General features: G+C 42.4%; 1 protein-coding gene across 1 annotated transcript in view; it reads right to left on the bottom strand.

Annotated features, from left to right (window-relative positions):
• The window catches only part of cnksr2a (connector enhancer of kinase suppressor of Ras 2a), a 198804-nt gene that overhangs the window by 80618 nt on the left and 98072 nt on the right, over positions 1 to 20114 (bottom strand). The window contains exons 6-8 of the mRNA XM_037694365.1: positions 17920 to 18039; positions 17030 to 17089; positions 16691 to 16759 (exon numbers count right to left, since the gene is read on the bottom strand). Of these exons, the coding sequence (XP_037550293.1) occupies positions 16691 to 16759; positions 17030 to 17089; positions 17920 to 18039 (249 nt within the window). The remainder of the gene's footprint in view (positions 1 to 16690; positions 16760 to 17029; positions 17090 to 17919; positions 18040 to 20114) is intronic.

Here is a 20114-nt window from a genome sequence, read left to right as displayed (position 1 = left end):
TGTTTTTTCAGAACTCACAGAACTCATTGCTGCGTGCTGCTCATGTGATGTTCTCCTTCTGCAGAAGAAACAAATAAAACTTCGCTTTTTATTTTTGTTGAAGTTCTCAGTCTCAGATTTATTGAACAATAGGTTTAATAAACTCCACAATTTGGCGTCACGAACAGGGACCTTTGCTGGTCCGTTCACTCGGTGGACCCAGGACGGGGGCTGATCACCAGGCATTGCAGGATTCTTCCCTAAACCTCTACTAGGTCTTTTTGAGAGCGAGGGGACGTTCTGTTTTTCCATCGGGAGGATTCGACCTCGACAGAATTCAAACCAGACTGAGACAACAAAAAACAACTACCCATTAAAGGTCAAGCTCATCTGTTCCCACCACCAAAACCCACTTGGGCCCTCGAATCTGATGATGATTTTCAAGAATATGCACAAACATCTGATTCAGAGGAAGAAGAAGATGCAACCCCACCAGTGTCCTCGCTGAAGACCCCAGCTGATACTAAAGGTCCTGTCACTAGAACCAGTACTACAGTCATCACAAGACAAATGGAAAAATTAAGGCCCTTGAAGAAAAGGCTGAAGATATAAAAAAGAAAATTGACGACGTTAAACAGCAAAGCCTAAAGAAAAAACAAACAAAAAAAAAGCAGATCATCATTATCTGACCTTCCCCAAGCTGCAGATGGATTGGACAATCCTGAAGACCTGCTCACCAACCCAATGTTGGAGGTTGGAGGACCGACTGGCCCTCAACTGGTGTACCGAGCCTGGCCCAAGGCAGCCCTGATCGAGATCGAGAACCATCGAGACTACCTACTCCCCAGCATGAGGCATGCCACCTCCCTTCCTGTGTTCAAATCCCTGCTAAAAACATTTGTTCTCTCTGGCATTTCATACTGTGTGAGTTGATTTAGTATATCTTGTTCCATGTCTTCATTTTAATGCTGTTGTTTTAACTTTTTAAGGTATAGTCTTACTGCTTTTTATTTCTTAGTTACCATTAGTGTTAAGCACTTTGATAACAGTCTATCTGTTTTAAATTGCGCTCTATAAATAAATATGACTTGACTTGACTTGACTTGAGATGGCGAGCCAGCACTTGCCTGACCTGGCACAAGGAGGAGCTGCTGTAGCTGCTGCTATGATAAATATGATAGAAGTGGTCCGACCCACACTAGCTGAGCTCAAAATGATACTGGCTTCTATGTATGGGATTGGGTTCATCAGCAACATCGGAGCCCAACTATTTGATGCACGTGATGGACATCGAATTGTCAATGTCCAGGCAGATCACAAGGACAACCAACAGTTCTTCACACATGTGGAAAGGATCACAGAACACATAACTGCAGCGTATCCTCAGACCCCAAGCTTCACAACCATCACAGATACTGTTCAGAGACCAGATGAAGCCCCACAAGACTATGCTAACAGACTGCTGCCCATCTTAAGAATCCACTCTGGTACTCCCATCGATAATGATGACTGGTGAGAAGCCCCTCAAGCAACGTCTTTTGAGATTATTTTCTGCCAATCTCTGATGACTGGACTTCTCCCACCTATCCGCAAAGCTGTTCAATCCACCTACATTGGGTGGAAAACTGGTGTCTGGCTGAATGAGCTCCTCAGACATGCCAGGCATGCCTGGGATCAGCACACAGCTGACCAAACCTCCACCCAGAAGAAAACACAGAGACAAACTGAAGAGGCTCAGCTCACACTGGTACAAGCAGCCACACAGATGACGTTAAATACAGCTGCTGCCCAACTACCTAAGCCACAGCCTGCTCAACCATATCAACACCAGAACGACCCAGCTGGACCTCGTCCTTGTTTCCTGTGTGGAAGCCTCGACTATTGGGTCCAAAACTGCCCCCACAAAATAAATCAGTGGCATGGCAGAGGTCGCCCGACATACCAGCCCAGACCATAGGGCCCGAGGCCTCAGCAGCACGGCCCAGGCCAACAGCACCCACAAAATAAACAGACTTTTTACCCAAGCCCACACCGACGTGGTGGACGTGGTATTGGGCATCCAGGAGGCAGAGGCTGGAGAGGAGGTTACTCCATCTGACTAGTGCCGGGAGACCAGGACCCAGGACTCCGCACTGCAAGTATCAGCACACACACACACCTGTTTTTCCATCAGACACATGCGAGATAATTCCAACATATTACAAATACACTCAGTCAGCGTATCTGAAGTTACCTATGTTGACAGTGTTAGTTCATACCATACCATACCATACCACTTTATTTATAAAGCAATTAAAACAGCAACAAGGCCAACCAAAGTGCTGTACAGACAAAACAACAGGTAACACACAAACAAAATACAAAATGAGGTAAATCAGAATATGGACAAAAAACAATGCAGATAATGACGACAAACCAGTGTAGAGCATACAGGATCAAAACACAGATCATCTTGTGTTGAAAGCTATTGAATAGTAGTGAGTTTTTAAACGGGACTTGAAAACCGAGAGGGAGGGGGCCTGTCTGATAAGCAGAGGTAACTTGTTCCAGAGTCTTGGTCCTGCTACAGAGAAGGCCCTGTCACCTCTGTGCTTAAGACGAGTTCCTGGAACTGTGAGGAACAACTGGTCCACTGACCTCAGGGAGCGTGGTGGGACATACGGTTGTAGCAAATCGGAGAGATGGGGGGGGACACTGTTCAGTGATTTGTAGACATACATGAGTATTTTAAACTGGATTCGAAAGTGAACCGGTAACCAGTGCAGTGAGGCCAAAACTGGTGTAATGTGCTCTCTTTTGCCTGTACTGGTTAAAAATCGGGCTGCTGCATTCTGGACCAGTTGCAGTCGTGCAATGGAGGTCTGACTGATACCAAACAGGAGTGAATTGCAGTAATCAAGCCTAGATGTAATGAATGCATGTATTACTGTCTCCAGGTTATTTTTGCACAATATGGGCTTCAGTTTAGACAGCCGCCTCAGATGGAAGAAGCATGATTTAACAATCATGTTTACATGATTGTTAAGCTTCAGGGAAGGGTCCATTATCACGCCAAGATTAGTGACTCTTTGTTTTTCTGACAGGGTTAGAGCGGAAAGATCGATGCAGTGGTTTGTGATCGTGTCGTTGGGAAGGAACAACATGACTTCAGACTTCTTTTCATTGAAACTTAAGAAATTTAAAGCCATCCAGTCCCTGATGTCAGTCAGGCAGTTGAGCAGCGGTTGAATAGAGCATGTATCATTGTGTCTTAGGGGGAAGTAAATTTGACAGTCATCGGCATAGAAGTGGAAGGGCATGTTGTGATTTCGGAAAATAGCACCAAGCGGCAGCAGGTATAAAGAGAATAGGAGGGGACCCAGTATGGACCCCTGTGGAACCCCCCATTTAAGTTCTGCCTCTGCGGAACTAAAATCCTTGATGGAGACACAAAAGGATCTGTCAGTGAGGTAAGATCTGAACCAATTGAGGGCAGATCCTATGACGCCCACCCACTACTCCAACCTAGCAATGAGGATCTCATGGTCGATGGTGTCAAAGGCGGCTGTGAGGTCCAACAGGACAAGCAGCACAGAATCACCGGTATCTGTGAATCTGAAGATGTCGTTAAAGACCTTCAGCAGGGCAGTTTCAGTGCTGTGGAGAGGTTTAAAGCCAGATTGGAAAAGCTCTAAGATGGCGTGATCCTCCAGGAAGCATTTCAACTGGGACTCGACTATTTTCTCCAGTACTTTAGAAACAAATGGGAGTTTGGAGACAGGCCGGAATTTGGAAACAACTGAGGGGTCAAGGTTTTTTTTTTTTCAGGAGAGGCTGGACAGCAGCATGTTTAAAGGATTTTGGTACCACGCCAGTGGATAAACTACTGTTTACTATGACAAGAATGGATGGACCTAGAGTAGGAAAAACTTCCTTTAGTAGTCGAGGGGGGACCACATCAAAGGGGGAACCAGAAGGTTTCAAGCTGCACATGACCTGCTCTAGAGAAGATAGAGTGATGGGTTCAAAATGATCAAAAGGAGCTACAGATTAAGGTGGGATGGATGGGTCATGAGTTGGAGGGGAAATGAGAGCCCTGGTGGTCGCAATTTTTTTCAAAAAGAAATGTAGGAAGTTGTCGCACAGCTCAGTCAAGGCTTCCAGAGGTGATGGTTCATTGAGGTAGAGAACAGAGTTTAGGGTGGAGGAGAGGACACGTGGGTTGTGAGAGTTTGAGGTAATTATATCAGAGAAGAATTTTGATTTAGCAGCTTTTACTGTTTTCTGATAACAGCACCAACTCTCTTTAAGTACCTGGATTGAGACCTGCAGTTTGTCTTTCCTCCACTTTCGCTCCGCCCTCCTACATTGCTGCCTAGCGGCCTTGGTGACGTCACTCAGCCAAGGTTCTGGTCTGAGTTTTGATATTTTGGTTTTAACAGGCGCAACATGATCCAGAGTCTTTAAGCAGACAGAGTTGAACTAGGATGTCGGCTCCTCAGTTGTGATGAGAAACACTGCGGTCTGAATTATCATTCCAGAGTTATAAACATCAGTGAAACATGCAGCAGTGAAGTGGTTAATGGTCTGAGCGCGACGTGCAGGAATGCACAGCTTAGGAGTTAGATGGGGGAGGGTGAACTCAAACCGGACTGGCATGTGGTCTGAAAAAACATTATCACCAATAACAAGATTATTAACAGTCATATCATGAGTTAAAACAAGGTCCAGTGTATATCCACACTCTTGGGTGGGACCGTTTACATGCTGAGTTAAATTAAATGAGTCCAATGAATCGAAAAAGTCCTTAACCAAGGGCTTCTCAGGACAGCACACGTGCAAATTCAAGTCCCCAATAATGAAAAGATGCTCATGTATTGGTGGGATTTCAGCCAAGAAGTCAGAAAACTCATTTATGAAATTATTAGACCTAGGTGGACGGTATATGAGTGCAAATAACGTCGTAGGTGAATGTCCGAGTTCAAAGACGCTCAGCTCAAAGCTGGCGCTGGAAACTGGGATGGGCAGTTGTTTACAGTCAAAAGTTGATTTGAATATTGTTAATAATCCACTACCGCGCCGGCCTAATGGCCGAGGGGCGTTAAAACACAGACTGTTCAGTGGCAGTAATTCCGTCAAGGCGCAGGACTCACCCGGAGACATCCAAGTCTCTGTGATGCATAGAAAGTCCAGATCGTGCTCTTGAAAGTAATCCCTGAGGATAAAAGTTTTGTTGGTAACAGATCTTGCGTTGACCAAACACCTCTGGATACTGTCCAAAGTGGAGCCAGCAGCGGTGGAGTTAGCACGCACTAATGGCAGCAGGTTTTCAATAACAGCCCCTCCAGGTAGGTCCAGGCTGCGCAATGGCTGACAACTCCCACTGGTTACCTGGTCCAGGCACGCGGGAAGCTGGAGACTACGACCGCCAGCTGAAGAGGAAGATGCAGCGCGCAGAGCTTTCAGCTTCACCAGCTGACCAGCATGTTTTCCCCGGCATCCGAAGCGATATCTCTGGGCAGGCAGGTGAGGAACGCAGCGAAGGTAAGCTGGCACGTCTGCCAGCAGGGGGGGAGGAGGGGGGGGTCCATATGTACGCTGATAATGGTCTATATAAGCGACTTCAGTGACAGAAAAACGAAGATCCAAAAGTTGTTGTCTGTCATACACCAGTAGAGTTGATGTCCCAGATGTGAAATGCAAAAAACAAAAATAATCCGAACACCATCAGCAGAGGTGGATTGCAAGCCATGTACACGGGCGCCATCTTACCGGAACTTAGTTCAAAACAAACTAATTAAATTTCTTGTTGACTCCGGAGCGACACAATCACTGATTATGAAAAAATGTTTTCCTGACGCTCCTCTCTCAGGCAAAATAGTACATTCTACAGGAGCGTTCGGTCAAGCTGTTCCTGAAGCTGTTACAGCCCATCTAAAAACTACCGATCCTTTTGATCACATTACACATGATCATCAATGTTTGCTGTCAGCCTCCTGCCCAGTTAATCTGCTGGCCAGGGACTTGATACTAAAATTTAGATTAACTCTCAGCTGTGGCACTGAAGGTCTGCTTGTCTCAAAACAAGCAGACAACCCAGAGACTCTCTTCTCCCTTACACCAGATTTATTGTATGTTTTTGAATGAGTCCTGCTGGATCCTACTCAACAGCAGTCTCTCCTTCAAATGGCCAGAGACAGACCCCCACCCACAACTTGTTTTATGTCTGAACAACGTCTACACTTCACTGCTCATGTGACTTCAGATCCTGCTGACCAACTATGATACTCATTTTTGATGACCCCTGAGACACTACTGACCACTTCGTCCCTCTGTTGGACCTCAGACTCTTGCTTTGTCTTAATTACACTCAAAGACAACATGACTCCTCAGACGTTGTATTTTACTACATCAGACTCTTTCCCTCACATTTCTCTGGCAAAACCACCTGACCAGTAGTGGCGTTCTTTGGGTTCCCTAGCACTAAAAGCCCACCAGGCTTCAGACTGGGAACCCCATGACAGCTTTTTCTATTCACCCTCTCAACATGTACAGACAAGATTTTTGTCATCTGCTGACTGTACGCCCCACAAAAGAAGTGATTGACAATAACAAATGACTAACAATGTCCACCTTTTCCCAGGACGACCCAGAATTGGCAACAGTCCCAACACATCTATGGGCACAGACTAAATATGATGTAGGACTCATAAAAGGCCAGTAACCCATTCAAATTTCACCTAAATCTTCATATCGACCCAAAATCCCTCAGTACCCCGTAAAACCTGATGCAGAAAGAGGCATTATTCCTGTTTTTCACTCTTTGCTTAAAGCCAGAGTAATTATTCACTGTCCATCCTCCCCTGTCAGGACTCCTATTTTTCCTGTGAAGAAAATAAGGCCCCAGCCGCCTGATAAATTGTGTTTTGTTCAGGACCTTAGGGCCGTGAACTCTGTGGTGCAAGCACATGCTCCGATTGTTCCAAATCCTTATGTAATTTTGTCACAAATCCTATCTGGCTCCACCCATTTTTCCGTTATTGACCTGGCCAACGCATTCTTTAGCGTGCCCGTACAACCAGACAGCCAATTTTGGTTTGCTTTTCAATTTCAAGGAAAGTCTTACACTTTCACCCGCCTGTGTCAAGGTTACTGTAAGTCACCTACCATTTTCCACCAAGCGCTGAATGATAGTTTAGCAGGTTTCTCACTTCCTTCTGACTGTACATTGTTACAATATGTTGATGATCTTCTGCTAGCCACTCCTTCAGAGCAGTCATGCAGAGAAAACAATGTCCATCTGCTTCAATATTTAGCAGACCAGGACCACAAGGCCTTGTTGTCTAAATTGCAGTTTGTGCAAACCACAGTGACATTTCTGGGCCATCGAATCTCAGTAGCAGGTAGGGAAATTACAGACACTCGCGTTAAAGCAATAGTGAAACTGCCACTTCCCGAGACTAAGAAACAGTTGATGTCCTTTTTAGGACTTTGTGCTTATTGCAGACATTTTATTCCAAGCTATGCTGAAACGGAGACCCCACTATGCACCATCTGTCATGAAAAAGGCTTACTGATGAGCTCTAAATTGACATGGTCTAATGAGGCACTACAGGCCTTTGAAATGCTGAAAAAACAACTGTAGCAAGCCCCCACTCTTGGCATTCCATATACCACAAGACCTTTTATTCAGGCTGTGGATGAACGCGGTGGCTGTATGACTTCTGTATTGCTCCAAAAACATGGCGACAGATTGAAACCGGTCACCTATTTTTCTGCCAAATTGGACTCTGTAGCAGCAGGCCTGCTCCTCTGTTTGCGTGCTGTGGCAGCTGCTGACAAAGCAGTCCTAGCTAGCAGAGACATTGTGGGTTATTCTGATCTGACCCTTCTCGTTCCCCACTCTGTCACACAAATTTTAAATGAACAAAAAAACTGCACACCTCTCAACCGCACGATGGCTGAGATACCACACCACACTATTGGACACGCCTAACATTACTATACAGCATTGTAATGTTTTAAACCCAGCCACACTCCTGCCAACAGTTGAATAAGGCACCCCACATGACTGTATGGCTGAGTTGGAAATTGTTTGCACCCCTACACAATTGAAGCTGGTCCTTTGTCATCATGTTCTGCATAGGCCTGTGAGCTGATTGCCCTCACACGTGCTTGCCTTTTGTCTGAAGGGAAAAATGTAAATATTTACACTGACAACAGGTATGCATTTGGTGTTGTTCACGATTTTGGAGCATTGTGAAAACACAGACGGTTCTTACGCTCTGATGGACAACCCATACTGAACCACAAGCTTGTAGCTGACCTTCTCTCTTCCATCACTCTTCCCACAAAGGTGGCTGTTATTAAATGTGCAGCTCACACCTCCAACACAGATTTTGTGTCTAGGAGAAATGCACTGGCTGACGAAGCTGCAAAATCAGCTGCCTGTGCTCAAACCACAATCTACTTTCACTCTGACTCAGACTTCCTCTTCATCTTTTTCTGTCACAGACATGCAGAAATTTGCCACAGCCTGTGAAAAGGCTGAATGGAAGAAACGCGGCTGTGTTTTTCTGAACATGTCTGGATTGGCCCAAACTGTAATCCATGTTTATCTAAAAAAAAATTCCCTCCTTTGCTGTTTTGACACATGCTCTGGATCATGTGTCAAAGGGAAGAATGTTAAGACAGATTAATGCTGATTGGTTTACTGTAAATTTTTCAAAAACAGCTGCTTCCCACTATGACGCTTGCCTTGTGTGTGCAACTCACAATGTCTCCAACAAAACAGCAAAAACATCAGCACCATGTGCTCATAGTTACAATACCATTTCAACATCTGATGATTAATTTCATTGTACTAACACCAGTCCAAAACAAAAAATTATGTCTGGTAATAGTGGACATGTTCTCCAAATGGGTTGAAGCTTTCCCCACGAAACATGCTACAGCCAGCACAGTAGCCAGAATCCTCCTACAGGAGGTGGTCTCAAGATGGGGCATTCCACAATGAATCTCCAGTGACAACGGACCCCATTTTGCAAATCAGATTCTTGAAGAAGTATCAACTACACTGAACTTTGATCTGACCAAACAATGTGCGTACCACCCACAGAGCGGAGGCGCAGTTGAAAGAGAAAATTGGACATTAAAAAACAAACTGACAAAAATCTGTGACGAGACAAAACTCAACTGGGTTACATGCTTACCCATCACACTGATGTACATGCGCATGCGCAGAAGAGCTAAACATAACCTTAGCCCTTTTGAAATCTTGTTTGCAGCCCCACCCAACCTGGGAGTGGGACCTAGTCCAAGGAGGGCTCCCAGGCCCAGCACAGGAACAATTGCATGCCATAACCCCAGGAGATTTTGTTATGATTAAATCTTTCAGAAGGAAAAGGTGGAACTCCCCCAGGTGGACAGGACCATTCCAGGTGCTGTTAACAACCCACACAGCTGTCAAGGTGGCTGAGCGAGCTACCTGGATCCACGCATCCCACTGTAAGTTGTTCAGAGGGACCACGCCACCATCAGAGGGAGGACTGGGAGAGCCAAATCCCCAACAAGCACCTTAGGTTCACCTAAGTTGCCCACTCAGCTCACTCAGTGCCATTGGGCAGCTGAGGCAGCAGCTAATTTAGACCTTGAGTGTAAGTACTGTAACCTAGGACAGCTTACTCGCTAGGGTCCTCCCAAACCTAGGCAAGGCGGCTCACTCACTAGGTCTCAAACCTAGGTGAGGTGGCTTCCCCCCAGGATAACAAACCATCCCCTGGTCCATTGCACCCCACCAACTGCCCCATAAGGAACTCTCCACCCCCCATAAACTCTCTGCCCCTCTACACCCTACCAACTGCCCCATAAGGAACTCTCCATCCCTCATCAGACTTTTTTACAGGCTCTCCCCCAAGGAAGACCAAAAACGGGCCTGCTGTAACATCCATGGAAAACCTCCCTAGCACTGGGTGGGGTCATCTTCTTGTGTGAACACTTTCGTTTATTTCTAGGTGAAGGACCATGTGTGAAAAACCCTGGTAAGAAAAGAGAAATGCAAAAACTAACATGTAAAGATTGGAAAGTAGATGTCAAAATTGACTATGAAGTAAACACCACCAACTCATTTCAGTTCGACCTATGTGATGTAATTGATTGTGGTACCTACAAACAATACTATCAAAGCACTGATCTCTACTTGTGTTTAGACCGTAGAATGACATCAGCTTCCCACCCCAACTGCAACGCTAAATCACCTATGTTCTACCAATTCCTCCCTAACCCCAAACCTCGTACTTGGCGCCCAGTCTGCCCATGGGAAACCACAACTCACTACACTGGGTTATGGACACCTTCTCGTGCTTATTTAGATGATGACACCAAATTATGGTAGGATAAAGTTAAGTTTCAAAGAGATTATGACCCAACTGGTAACCCTATAACCTTATCCTTAACTAACTTGCAAGGACCCCCAAAACATTTTATAGCAACTAACGACCAAAATCCAACTCATTACACCTTTATTATTATTATTTTTCTTTCCTCCTATTCTACGGTGAAACCAGACGTCCCCCCCACACACACACACTTCCCTGCTATGCTCTTTTGTCCTGTGAACACTTAAAAAAAAGCCTCTTTTTTTACTGCATACCTCTTAATTCGAAGGATCAGCTGGTCTCTCAACAAAATCGATCAACTTCTCCCAACAGGAGTCAGGGTAAGGAGGACCCTCTGACCTCTAAGGAAACAAATTGGATTCATGATGACAACTACATTCTACTGTTTGGGTTGGTGAAATCTGGTTGTCTACAAATTCGTGTGGAGGTGTTGAAGCTTGACAGTGCTCGGACTGAATGTGGAGCTGTCACAGGGAATTGGAGCAGCTGTTATCAGGACTGTGATCTCACTGGCAGCACTCATGAATGGTGGAATAATCTGGAGAAGCTGTGAGCTCGACTTTTGGAGTAAAGGATCAATTCGGCTGTTTTGGAGTTTCCATCCGAGAATATGTACAGCAAGACTTTAAAGGCAGAAACAACAATTCATGAGTTCTGCCTGACCCAAACTGTGGCCTTGATGCCGGACTTATCTCAACTCCTCCTGGAATGTTTTGAAAACAACAAAGATGCTTTGACTGTTTCCTCACCCCTCTCTTCTCCAAGGCCGTGGACATGTAACAGAACCTCAACTGAGCTGAAGATGAACGTCACCTCTTATCTGGACAATGGCTGGGGGGGGGGGGGGGGCTCTGGACTATGCTATGACCTTCCCTTAAATATTCAATGTTTTCACCGCCTATATGTAAATGTATAACGTCTGTTTATGTTGCTTTGCTGTGGTAGGTTTTTTTGATGCCTCACATTGTGCCCTGTCTAGGACACGGTGTGAGAGATCTTTTTTTTATACCGTCTCTCCTCATGTTTTCTTTCCTTTTCTTATCTAAGCAAAATATTATTCTGAATAAGAATAAGAAGGCCGCGCTAATTATTTATAGCTGCAGCTTTGTTTACTCCGCCCATCTTCGGACGACTGTACGTACATATTCACGTTGTATCTCGGTACAATGCCAATAAAGTTTATTCTGATTCTGATTTATGATTCGTGCAGATGTTAGTGGTGAAGACCCGATGGGGTTCATCACAATTAAGTTTAACCCCCCTGCTAAAACTCCAGATATAGGAAACCCAACCACCCCTATTCTTACCGGCGCTCCAACACTTGTACTCGATGACAGGCTATGGGGAAATGACATACCAGTTGTATCAGTAGATTATACAAAATTAAAACCTGAACAGGTGATAGAACGTGCCACTGGACATGAAGATGACAACATATGGCTCTCATGGCTGGTAGAAGCGCAAGAGAAGCCTAGCTGAGCAACTGTGTCGCCTGCGCTGCAGCCAGACCTAAACTAGTTACCTAACCGGCCCCACTGTTTCCTAAGGATGCATGGGGATATAAATGCATGCTAAATTTGACTAGACAAGAACCAGTAGAAGACTGCACCACGCTGACTGATATATACCCACCAATTCACAATAAAACACATCCAGGACCCTTTAGGCCAAACTGTATCATTAATGGGTATCATTGTTTTAACCTTACCACAAGAAACCCCACAGTGAACTATGGGGAAATCAACCATGAATGGTGCAACATCACTGAAAAGGTAGACACTAGTGATGAAGAAAAACAAACCATTGGCACGTGGGCACAAGCGGGCCTATACTATTATTGTGGTGGCCAGAGATTGTCAGTAAAAATTCCTATAAACACCATAGGACTCTGTGCTTTAGTTCGCCTTGCAGCCCCCTTACGTTAGTAGGACATCAATTAACCCAACACAAAACTAGTAGAAGACGAGACACCGACTTTTACCTTTTTGCAAACTCTAAAACCTACATCAACGCCATTGGGGTTCCACAAGGAGTCCCAGATGAGTACAAATTGGCTGACCCAGTAGCAGCAGGGTTAGAAAATCTGCCTATTATAGGAGCCATTTTTCCTGTTACAACCAACAAAAACGTAGCCAGAATAACTTTTGTCCATTATAATGTTTTGCGCCTAACCAACCTAACTCGTGATGCCATTGAAGGCCTGTCTGACCAACTACGTCCCACTTCTAAAATGGCGATTCAAAATAGGATGGCTCTGGACATGTTATTAGCAGAGAAGGGAGGCACGTGCTCCATGATTGGTGAACAATGTTGTACCTTTATACCAAATAATATAGCACCAGATGGTAAAGTAGCCAGAGCCCTAAAAGGTCTGAAAGACTTATCTCAAGAAATGCAGGATGCCTCTGGGATTAATAATCCAATTTCTGATTGGTTCAACAAAATGTTTGGCCGGTGGAAGGGCATAATCATGTACCTGATTATCTCTATAGGAGTTTGTTTAGCCATTCTAATAATGTGGTTTCTATTATATACCTTGTATTCGCTCATTGTCCACACATCTGATCTCGACTGCTGCCCTCACTCCTGAACGCCTGGCAGAAACCTATGCCCTGTTACATAACAATGTCAATCCTGACTCCAATAAGTGTAAACTACCCACTCTACTGTTTTTGTCCTGACCAACAAGATGTAAATATTTTGTTTTATTATGTTTTTGCTTTTCACAATTTTGTCTTTTTTTAATGATTTCTTTTTCTTTTTGCTTGTTCTCATTTACAGGTGTCTGTCCCCCACAAAAACAGCCTTAGCAAATTTCTAACTGATGTTTATGATAGCCATATGTTAAACCACTCCGTATGACAGATGTGCCTTGAAGGTTCTGTTAATCAGTGTCTATATCTCTATCTGTACATATTTGTGTTATTGTTGTTCCTATAGGAACAAAAGGGAGGAATTGTGGAAATGAAAACATTGATACCAGTTTATTTTGTTCATCAATTTTATTTTCATCACTTTTATTATTAATTTACTTTATATCACACTCTGTTGAAGCTTATCTAAACTGTAGCAGTTACATCAGTGTGTGAAACCTTTTTCTTCTGAGTCTCACAAGCCTGTCGGCACGGAACCCAGCTCCAGAACCGGTCACACGGACCACAAACGTATTGTCTGTTTTTACCCTGATAAGATTGACACTGACCACAAACGTACTGTCTGTTTTTACCCTGATAAGATTGCAAATGAGGTTAACGCCTGTTGTGTCAAAGCAAGTTCTGTTACGTGTGAAGGTGTGTATAAATGAAGCCGTATTGCTCATGTTTTTTCAGAACTCACAGAACTCATTGCTGCGTGCTGCTCATGTGATGTTCTCATTCTGCAGAAGAAACAAATAAAACTTCGCTTTTTATTTTTGTTGAAGTTCTCAGTCTCAAATTTATTGAACAATAGGTTTAATAAACTCCACACTTGGACCTTGGAAATTCAAGAAAACCATGGCTGGTTGAATGCGTAGAAAATACTGAGGTGGAAATATTGAGAATATGCCGCAGTGGGTGGTGCCAATGTGTTTATCATTTTAAATATAAGTAGTAATAAATGAATACATGAATATCTAGTAATCAATTTAAAAGTGGAAAGGGAGACAGTGACACAATTCAAACACTGAAATTATATGTCCATGCATTTCATTGAGTTGTACAGACAAAAGTAGCTGGACACATCTAAACATTGTTGTATTCGAATACATAAATCTATAGTTGGTCTTTCTTTCATACAGCTTTATCTTCCATGATTCTTGGAAGGCTTTCCATAAGACTGGGAAGTGTGAGAATTCATGCCCTTTTATTCTGTAGGGCATTTATGAGGTCAGGTACTAATGTTGCATGATAATTCTCATCGTCTTTGTTCCAGACCATCGCAAAGTCTCTTATGGGGTTGAGTTCAGGTTTTTATAGTTTCATAGTTCTTGCTATGTGCACTGGGATATAGTCATGGTGGAATAGAAAAGTCTCCAAAGTGTTGATACAACCTTAAAAGCACAACAGAGTCTGAAATACCATGATATGCTGCCACATCAAGAATGACCATCATTGAAGATGAGGGGTCCTGATATTTAAAATGGACCCATACTATTATCCATTCTTCATCAAACTCTATAGGTGACTGAGTGCAGGCAGGCAGGTTGACAAAAACCCAAACTCACCTAACAGGCCTCCAGAGAATTACAATTTGTCTCTTTGAAGAACAAACCTTCACTGCTCTACAGCCCAGTGTCAGTATGCCTTACCACTCTATCCAACACAGCACAGGATTTGAAAACTACTGTATAAAAAGTGTCTCAGTGAAGTCAGAGACATTCATTAGTCATTCGCATCTCATGTGGTACATGTGGTAGAACGAGATTATGTATGCAGGGTCCCAATTACATCCAACAATAAAATGTAAAAGAAAAACAGTAATACGATCTAAGATATGAACTAAGAAAAACATCAGCTAAATATACACTAAGCATTAATAGCATAAAAACATTACGTCATACAGCAGCACAAACATGAGTCTGTGTGAGCAGATGAGTATGAATGAACACCTCAACATGAAACAGATCAGCAGCAACATGAAACAGATCAGCAGCAACATGATGTGATTTTTCACAGTGATTATTCTGGTTAGAGATTCATGAGTCTAACAGCCTCAGGGTAGAAGCTGTTCCTCAGTCTAGTGGTTCTACACTTAATGTTCCTCAACCTCCTTCCTGAGGAGTAGGACAAAAGTGTGTGTGCTGGGTGAGTGGGGTCCTTCATGATGCAGGTAGCCCTCTTCCTGCATCTGGAGGTGTAGATGTCTGTGATGGTGGGGAGGCTGACTCCAACATCTTCTGTGCAGCCTTCACCACTCTCTGCAAAGCTTTTCTTTCTGCAGCTGTGCAGCCTCCATGCCACACAATGATGCTGGAACAGAGGATGCTCTCCACTGCACACCTGTAGAAGAAGGTGAGGACTGAGCTTCCCAGACCAGCTCATCTCAGCCGCCTGTGGAAGCAGAGTCTCTGATTAGATTTCTTGATCAGGCTGGTGGTGTTGTTGCTCCAGCTGAGGTTGTGGTTCTGGTGTACACCCAAGTACTCGTAGCTGGAGACCACTTCCATCGTAGATCCTCTTATGTTCAAGGGGGTGTAGGTGTGTTTGTTCCTTCTGAAGTCCACAATCATCTAATTTTTGTCTTTTTCACATTGATCTGAAGGTTATTCTTTTTGCACCAGCTCTCCAGGTGTTCCACCTCCTGCCTGTAGCTGGACTAATTGTTTGAGATGCATCCCACCACCACTGTATCATCTGCAAACTTTACAATATGACATACGTGAGCAGAGTGAACAGGAGAGGGCTCAGCACACATCCCTGAGGGGAGACAGTGCTGAGGGTTATGGTGGAGGAGGAGAAGTTATGGATCCTCACTGATTGCAGTCTGTTTGCTAAGAAATCTATGACCCAGTTACAAATGGAGGGGCTTAGTCCTAGTGTGAGTAATTTGTCCATCAGGGTTTGGGGGATCATGTTGTTGAAACAGATGTGAAGTCCACAAAGAGCATATGAATGAAAGAGTCATTCTGCTCCAGGTGGGTGAGAACAGAGAGAAGCTCCTTTTGCTCATCAATGCCAGGGTATGTTTGAAAGTCTTCAGTTATGAAATCAGCAGAGTGGCAGCAACTTTTATACAACATGCACTTTAGAAGTAGTTGACCCCACTTTGGAATTTTTAAACAGACTTACATGGTATGTGGTTAAGTTGTTGTTGCTGCAAATTGCTTCTGCCTGTCTTATGGCAAAGGTGAGGTTCTATCACAGTGCCATGTTTGGAGTCATTGAGCTCCTATGACTTAAACCATCAGATGTTTGCAAATGGTGACTGCACAGCACAGTGTTTGAATGTATACACCTGTAATTATGGGTCTGTCTGAAATACCTGAATCCAACACTAAAAGATGTGTCCAAAAACCTTAGTATATACACATAAACATGTTTGGGGGTGAATAAATATCAGGATCAGTACATATTGAATGTGGTTTAGTGCAGCTTGATATTTTTAACTTTTGTTTAACAGAAATGTGTTTTCGGCATACCCAAATAAATTGAGTATTTTCTGGAAATTATAAACAAAGTAGCATGAATGAAATGTTATTTATATTAGTTTTACAACTGGTTTGTATGTAACTAAAGTATATAAAACTATTAGGTACTGTATTTGTGAAAAAAATAATAAGTTAGGTTTTTAAATACTGAGTTTTTATTGTAGAACTTTCCACAAACAGAAAAATAACCTAAAAATAATACTCCTACCACAGTCTGGTGATTAACTTGAATGACTTCATCCCCTGCATGGATCTTCTTACAGCGGTCTGCCGGAGACTAAAAGCACACCGAGACAGAGGGAGCAAACAGAGGAGGATGAATCCATTTGAGCCTATTGATCCCTGTCTGACACTTTTTGGGAAGTTTCTCAACAACCCGTACTTCAACAATCATCTACATAGCAGAGAACCCAGCAGTCATCCATATAGAACATGAGTCTGTAATGAAAATATATGATGTTAGTTTGCGGAGATTCTAAGTAGAAATTTATTTATTTATTTTGTAACCCCAGGATTTAGTATAAAAAAAATACTGAAAGACTCCTACCCCTTCAGTGGTTCCTGTGATCACATGGAGACCATCATAGGTTGACTTGATATACATCCCCTAAAGGACAAACACAGAAAAGAAAGTATAAAATAATTAATCACATTTTTGTAGAGCTATGTTTTGTTTTGCATTTTTAAATATAAAAATACACTTAGAATTGGCAATGTTGCACTAAGCTCAAACCAGACGGAGTTGAATGTTTCTCACTGTCCGGGTCTTGCTAAGTGTTGTTTTGTGATCATAATAAAATTAATAGTGTAATCAGGATATCATCTCTACATTGCCACAGTTCAAATATCATTTTATTTGCACTACAAATATCAGCTCAAGACACAATAATCAAGCAAAGACTTTCTTTGCAAAGTCAAAGCAAAGACACATCAAGCAAAGACTTTCTGTGGTCTGAAGTGTAGACGGTTCTTTTCTTCTTCAGTTGTAATTTCTTTGAAGCTGTTCGGCTTTGATCAGATGTGTCCTCAACTCAACTCTTCTCTGAGCTGAAGTGGCTACAAATGTTTGAAGAACTTGTCCTCGGCAGGATTAATGTCTTCGGAGCCAGTTTCTGTCAGAGTCAGACATTAGTTTCTTTGAAGTGTGCTTTGTTTTCATAAAAAGATGGTGGACTGTTGTTTCACTCTTACTGTTATGGCTAAAGTTGAACTAGTCAAGTGCCAGGTAAAGCTGAAGAAACTTCATCACTTAAGATGAAACATTGAGCCCCTCCCCCAACAAAAACAAATTATTACTGCATGCAGGAAAAAGAAACAAACAGGTATTTAGGAATTACTGTTCAAAGTATAAATGTACTCAAATAATTTGATTTTTAACAAACAAAAGACCCACAAACGTGGCAGCAATAGTTCAAATGGACCAACAGAGAATATTACCAGGCCTTCAGATGATTTGACGTTGGTGAGGTGGACCAGCTCAAGGTGGGCAGACTGGGAAACCAACGGGTCCGAGGACACGCACACAATGTGCTCGCATACCTCTGACAGAGTCTTACACTACCGAGAAAGAAAACATTGAGAGGAGACAATAGATGTATTTATTAGCTGAGAACAACCTGTACTTTGTATTTGTCAAATTTATATCTTATCACGTTTCCAAAGTGCTGGTTTTGCTTTTCTTTTGGACTTCTTGCATGGGTGTGGGGGTGGGGGTGGGGGTGGGGCGTAATTTCCTTTCAAAGCATTTTTATTTTTTATTTTTTGGAAATCAAATTGTGTCTCAGATGGGAAGGCACACAGCAGGCTTGCCAGCAATTGTAATTTTTTGCTGTGTGTGTTGGGGGTGGTGGTGGTGGTGGGGGGGGGGGGCGTTTGTACTCCTGCAGCAGTACAAATAAACTTCATAACACAGATAGTACATCCAATATGTCTGACAGTTACAACTCAGCCACCACAAAATTAAACACAGTTTTGGGTTTTCTTTCACAACTATTGTTAAAATAACGGTATCACCTCTTCATAAAATAGAAGTAAACTTAATTTCAGCCTTCATGGCACTGGAAATTAGTTCTTGATAAAAAGTGAAACACTTTCTGGGCAGGCACAACAGAAGGGCTACAGTTTTAAGAAATTATCTCCCTGGAAAATAAAAGTTTGAATAAAGACTGCTGACTCTGTGGAGTCAAGTTTCAAAACTTTGTAAAGATAATTTTCTGACATTAAACCCACAGCAACCTATTAACACTAGAACTCCCAGCATTTTCAAATGACTCTTTCTTCTACCAGACTGCCAAATGGCAGTTGGAGTAATTTGCATCCCATTAGACCATCTTTTGTTGTGTACACGTAATGCTGTCCCAGGCAAATGCTAAATGGGGGGGGGGGAGGGGGGGGGGGGGGGGGGTGATAGTGTGAACAATGTTGATACTCAGATGGAGAGGAAAAAAACCCTTGATTGTATCCACCTCAAGGTGGATAAAAAGTCACATCACAACATATATTTCACTTTGTTAGCTGAGAAGCAAAGATGGCGAAGGTTTACCATGCACAGCAGGCTTTGGATATGATTCTGAACCATGTCAACCCCTGTGACTCCGAGGGAGAAGAAATAACCCTTGAGCTGTGTTCTGACTCTGAAATTTATTCTGGTAAGATTTCCTAAAGTTCCTAATTTCCTATATTTCTTTGCCAGTTATGACTATTGTGGTTTTGAAGAGACACACTGAAAGAAGTACCATCTTGATAAGTTAAAATTGCTCAAGAATATGTATTTTGACCTAAAACAAGACAAATGTCTTGATAAGATGTTTTTACTTAGGGTTTTAGGAATGTTTTAGTTAAAAAATTATTTTTTTCAAGTAGCTGAGGGTTTTTTGTATAAATTCATGTAAAAACATCTTTAGCTACTGGCAATTTTTTTAAAAGACAAAATTACTTTAAAAGGGTTTTAAAAAATCAGAGCTATTTTGACTAAACAATATGCCACATTTTTTTCATTCATTTAGTTTATTCATTAATTTTCACTTCATCTAACATTAAACGTTTAGAAAGCACTTACCTACTCATTTTAGATTTTCCAGACGTAGATGTTGTTAGAGACATCTTTAAAACTATATTTATTGCTCTAAATTCAACAAATAAACTATAAATCACTGCTAATATATGAGCTATATATATATATATATATATATATAATGAAGTTCTCTGAAATACTTATTTATCTAAGCAATAAATGCATAAAATTATGGAAAAGACAATGTGATTTATGACAGAAGAATCTTTGATAATGACACATCTGAGGTCATAGATTCCTCAGTGTATCTAATTGTGGTCTGTTGATAGGTATAATCAATATCACCCTAACCATAAAATTGCCTAATCCAAATAATGTCATAGGGTTTGTTTTACATCATTCTGTTTTGGATTATAATGGAAAATAAGTTGTCTAAACTATAAAACGCAAAGGTGCGCCTACTCTTCAGCTGTTCTGTGGCTTTCATATTATGAATCACATCAAGATTTCAGGGATAAATTTATTGTATAGTGTGTAGTGTATTTCCATCTTCAAACAACTTATATTTCTTTGACTGATCTCCCACATGGTTCCTAACATGAAAGTTAAGTTCTAGACT

The sequence above is a fragment of the Nematolebias whitei genome, chromosome 20 (genome assembly GCF_014905685.2).
Source record: "Nematolebias whitei isolate Nwh7 chromosome 20, NemWhi1, whole genome shotgun sequence".
Taxonomy (NCBI): domain Eukaryota; kingdom Metazoa; phylum Chordata; class Actinopteri; order Cyprinodontiformes; family Rivulidae; genus Nematolebias; species Nematolebias whitei.
Note: the sequence above shows the minus strand (reverse complement) of the source record. Positions and strands in the feature narration are given on the sequence as shown.